General features: G+C 34.0%; 1 protein-coding gene across 1 annotated transcript; it reads left to right on the top strand.

Annotated features, from left to right (window-relative positions):
• The first annotated feature begins 606 nt into the window (after positions 1-606).
• Positions 607-2,540, top strand: LOC137835528 (uncharacterized). The gene is made up of 3 exons (XM_068644069.2): positions 607-1,539; positions 1,664-2,188; positions 2,295-2,540. The coding sequence occupies exons 1-3, from the start codon at positions 751-753 to the stop codon at positions 2,397-2,399; spliced, it is 1,419 nt and encodes a 472-aa protein (XP_068500170.1). The 5' UTR covers positions 607-750; the 3' UTR covers positions 2,400-2,540.
• The last annotated feature ends 2,944 nt before the right edge of the window (positions 2,541-5,484 follow it).

Genomic DNA, 5,484 nt, shown 5'->3' with positions numbered 1-5,484 from the left:
TGCTACAAAGATGTAAAGATTATGAATATGGATTTAATAGAAAAAAAAAACAAATAATGATATTAACATTTAATGTACCTTTATTATAATATTTTTTAATAAATATTGTATTATAGTTTACTATTATTATTCTTGTCATTATTCAAACTTTTTCTTTTCTTATCACAAATTGTATGAGTTTTGTTCTAGCTTTTAAGGATTTAAAATTTCATAAGACAACTTAGATATGTGCAGTTCCGTAGTCAAACACTTGCTTAGGATTGCAAGATCAGCAACCATATTTTTATGTGTGACATTTGCGTCTTTCCCATTTGCAGAAAAGCTGGCATTCCCAATTTGCAAGTAATGTGCTGAAAGTTCAGAAGAAGACAATAACATAACCAGCTACATATATTACAGTATCAAAAAAAAGTTACAAATTTGTTCAATCACGGTATTTATGTGCATTGAAATGCATTAATTGACCAATTTGAGGAGGATTACGGAGGAAGGATTGAAATGGTGCAATCCCCAATGGTTGACTTGAATCTAATGACCTTCTCACAAACCAACCCCGTGAAATGCACATGGAGATAAATAGGTATCAACACTATATTTCCATTTTTCAAGTTTTCTTATAATATTCCACTGATTATGGTGATGCTTTGTGTCGTTCAATATGAAATAGTTCAAGCTTTTATATATGCAATAGTGCAACTTTTCTATAAGAAATCTGCATCTGGAAAACTTCGTCGAGCTCCCTAGTTAATCATGAAAACGACACTTCACCGTCTTATCAAAACCAAACCTACTCTGATGAAATTCATTTTGGTCTCGTCTTTATTTTGTGTCATTTCTCTCTGTGTATCAGTGCTACTCCTAGCCAAAACAAAGGTAATCATGAATAGTCTTTATTCACCACAACATGATGTGTCACAGTCTGATCCTACCACTGTTGATCATCTTGTATTTGGAATTGCCTCAACCGGAACTTCATGGCCTTGGAGGAAGCAATACACCAAGCTTTGGTGGAACAGCATACCAAATATAACAATGAGAGGATGTGTTTTCGTAGATGCCCTCCCACATGAAGAAAATGTCAGCAATGATGGTTCTCTTCCTCCTCTTTGTGTCTCTCAAAACACTTCCCAGTTTCTCTACACTTACAAGCATGGTCTACCCTCAGCAATCCGTGTGGCACGAGTTGTGAAAGAGACTGTGGCACTGAACCATTCTGGTGTTAGATGGTATGTGTTTGGGGATGATGACACCATTTTCTTCCCTCAAAATCTGCTCAAAACTCTTTCCAAATATGATCATAGGCTTTGGTACTATGTGGGGTCCAACTCAGAGATTTATGAGGGCACCCAGGTTTTTGGTTTTGGAATGGCTTTTGGTGGAGGTGGTTTTGCCATCAGTTTCTCCCTAGCGCAAGTCCTAGCCAAGGTTCTTGATTCATGCATACAAAGGTATCCGCATCTGTATGGAAGTGATTCAAGGGTGTACTCTTGCATAACTGAATTAGGCGTGGGATTAACACATGAACCAGGTTTTCATCAGGTAACAATTAGGTTGAAATGGTATATTGAACTCTGGATTGAAATGATAAATATTGTTGATGATTTTCTTCCCTTCAGTGTGCTTCTAATTAGTCCTCCATTTATTTGATTATGGAATTTGATAGGTTGATTTGCGGGGAAATATCTTTGGCCTATTGGCTGCTCATCCGTTAACTTCCTTATTGTCCCTACATCACCCAGATCACACTGATCCTATCTTTCCTAACATGTCAAGCATAACATCGCTGCAACATTTATTTGAAGCTGTTCATGTTGATCCCGAGAGGATCCTACAACAAACAGTTTGTTACGAAAAGCAGTTGTCATGGACAATTTCAGTGTCATGGGGCTATGCTGTTGAAGTGTTTCAGCACAATATGTTTTTGCCAGAGGTTCTGAGAGTGGGAAGAACATTCAGACAATGGTTGCCAGGAAATGTTTTGAGAGGAATATATAATTTCAATACAAGAGAAGTTCACCCTGATCCGTGTAAAAGAGGCACCATCTTCTATCTAGATAAAGTGTCTTCTGGGAAAGATGGTATCATGAGCAGTTACAAGAGAGATTTTCAAAATTGTTCATACGAGGCATCGATGAGTAAATTGGAAGTGATCAAAGTGGTGACAAATAAGTTAAACGACAACAAACAGGTAATCTAAATTGGACAATTTGTATTTAATAAATAGGAGCATGATTTTATATTAATTCGTAATATATAATATTACTTATAAAATGTTCTTTTGTACTAAACTGCAGACTCCAAGACGGCACTGTTGTGATGTGTTGCCCTCTAATGCTGGTAACTTGATGGAAATTGCAATCAGAGAGTGCAATTTTGAAGAACTAATTTATATGAACTGATAGAAGAAGTACATATAAAATCTTTTTAACTCAAGTGAGAATAGTGTCGACACTATCTCTTTTAACATGTTATGATTCTTTAAATTTGTGTCTATTTATATGATTATTATAAGCATTTCTTTATTGATTAGGGAGTGAGTCACGTTCAGGAGTTGATTGTTGATTATCTTCGTTAATCTTTATTAAGACATAACCTCTATCATGACCTAGGTTCGTACTTGACCAGGTCTCAAGGTGTAGTCCGGTTGTTCGAACCATTGGTCTTAGTCATGCAGATTCAATCGGTACACTTGCTTCTCAGGCTCAAAGATTATTTATTTATATATAAAATCTATTTTAAAATATTATTATTGAAATATTTCAGATAAAAAAAATATAAATTATCAAATTATAAATATTTATTAAAAGTAATTTTTTACAAAAATAAATAATATTTAATATTTACAATTACAAAAATTTAATAACAATATTTCTATTTTAATTAATATTACTATTTTTATATTTTTTTATAATTAATACTATTATTATATAAATCATCATTTTATTATAAATAATAATATTTATTATTATTATTATTATTAGTTTACAATTATAATTTTATCATTGTAATTATTTAGTCTTGTTAATATTAATAATTATTTTTATAACACAAATTTATTTAATATTTAATTTTTAAAAAATATTTTTTTATTATATATAATTATATATTGTATTATAATATATAATTGATTATATATATAACATAATTAGATATACCTTATATTATATCCAATTATCTTTATATATACTAGCGGGAACACAGGCACTGACGTGGCCTGTGTATCAAGTTTAGGCACAATCAATTGAGATAGCTTAGGCACTTATAATAGAATTGGATCAAGGTTCTATGTTTCAAGAACTCACCAAGACTTGCACCAAACACCAAACTCATATGGAAGAGCCATCTATTGTCAATTGAACCGAACAAATTGTGTAAAAAGGCAAAGGCACCGATTAAAACTCTTAAGAAAGCAAATGAACCAAACAGAATTATGAAAATAAGCTATTGAACTGGATTACAACATAATCAAATGAAAACAGCCGAACAAAAGTGCAAGGAAAGGAAGATGAATCGAACAAAAGAAACTAAGACATGTTTTAAGCTTCATATAAAATGGAGATGAAAGAAAGAAGAACTTATGGAGATGGATGCTTTGGTTTGATGATCACGCCACTTAGAGGATGAAGGCTCCAAGATGAGTGAGCTAGTGCCGCCACTTGAGAGAACCAAATGCACTCAAAATAAGACAAGGTGTAGGAGAAGACAAGCTCTTACAAATTCTCTCTCAAATTGAGTAGAGTTTCTCTATTGCTAATTTCCAATCTCTATTGTGAAGGACCTAAGCCCTCCTTATATAGGAGCAAGGGCTGGTCAAGAAGCTTACAACATAAGCTAACCAAAAGACTCTTCATATGTTACTTACTAATAGAGCCTAAATGAAGCATGAAGAGTATTCTTCTAGAAAATTCTAAATTAATGCCTAAAGATGCTTTTACAAAAGAGGTATCTAAGGTTTCCCTCTAAGCACCTTTCTTAAAAACTATGTATTTAAACATTCTATATTATTTACAAATTTATAAAAGAAACTATAAAGAGAGGTATTTAAATGAAGTCTATTCTTGAAAGCTTGTAGACTTCTTTGGCTTTAGGCTTTAATCCTCTCTTTATTTTATGTCTTCTTTTAATTTTGAGATGACTAGAAGGAAGAACTTCAAATGTGAAGGTGAATGACCTCTTCCTTCATTAATAAAAGCCTCCTTTATTTGATTCTCATCATGATGTGTTTCAATGGACGTAGTTGAAAGGTATGAACGTGAATTGGGTGGGTAGAGGCATGTTATAGTGGTCATAGGAACCACTGTACTGTAAGTGGGGACCCATCACAAGGTTTTTGCATGTTGGTTTTTGGGATTCAAAACTTGGCAGTGCAGGATGTGTTTCAAGGGACGTAGTTGTAAGGTATGAACGTCAATTGGGTGGGTAAAGGCATGTTGTGATGGTCATAAGAACCCTTGTACTGTAAGTGGGGACCTATGTGTTAACAAGTGGAGACCCATGACTAAGTTTTTGCATGGTCTTTTTTTTTTTATCTTGTTTTTTGGTATTCAACACTTGCTTTTTGGGGTTCCCACATACATTAACACACCAGAATTGAAGCTAGTCTTGCAGTATCCAATTGCCTAACCTCCAATATGCTCACTAGAGTCTCATCTGAACCCTCACAACACAAAAAAAAAAACAATTTACAAACATTAACTTGGAGGATGACATGACAGTGCATATGTTCTACACATGTCCCTACTTAAAATCAAAGGGGTCCCAAAATACATTGACACACCAGAACTAAAGCTAGTTTTGCACTATCCAATTCTCTAACCTCAATTGAGGTCACTAGAGTCCCATCTGAACCCTCACAACACCAAAAAAAAAAAAACTTCCAAACATTAAGTTAGAGGATGACATGACAGTGTATAAAGTTCTACACAGATCCCCACTTAAAATCAAATGGGTCCACACATACATTCACACAACAGAATTCAAGTTACTCTTGCTTTATCCAATTCCCTAACCTCAATTGAGCTCACTAGAGTCCCATGTCAACCCTCAATACACCAAAAAAAACAACTTTGAAACATTAAGTTGGAGGATGACATGATAGTGCATAAAGTTTTACGTAGGTCCCCACTTAAAATCAAAGGGGTTCCTAAATACATTGACACACAAGAACTGAAGCTAGTCTTGCACTATCCAATTCTCTAACCTCAATTGAGCTCACTAGAGTCTCATCTGAACCCTCACAACACCAAAAAACCCACATGGAAACATTAAGTTGGAGGATGACATGACAGTGCATAAAGTTCTACACAGGTCCCCACTTAAAATCAAATGGGTTCCCACTTCACAGGTCTAGACTGTTGAATTGCATAACCTGGATTGAACTCAATTGACCACATTCACTACAAACTTTAACAAAGACATCTAAAAAATACACAACAATCACAAATATAGTTGCAAAGTTGACCAAGTTAATAAACAATTCTTAAT

This window comes from Phaseolus vulgaris, chromosome 5 (assembly GCF_051622355.1).
Source record: "Phaseolus vulgaris cultivar YP4 chromosome 5, ASM5162235v1, whole genome shotgun sequence".
In the NCBI taxonomy this organism is placed as follows: domain Eukaryota; kingdom Viridiplantae; phylum Streptophyta; class Magnoliopsida; order Fabales; family Fabaceae; genus Phaseolus; species Phaseolus vulgaris.
This window is presented reverse-complemented; position numbering and strand designations above follow the sequence as displayed.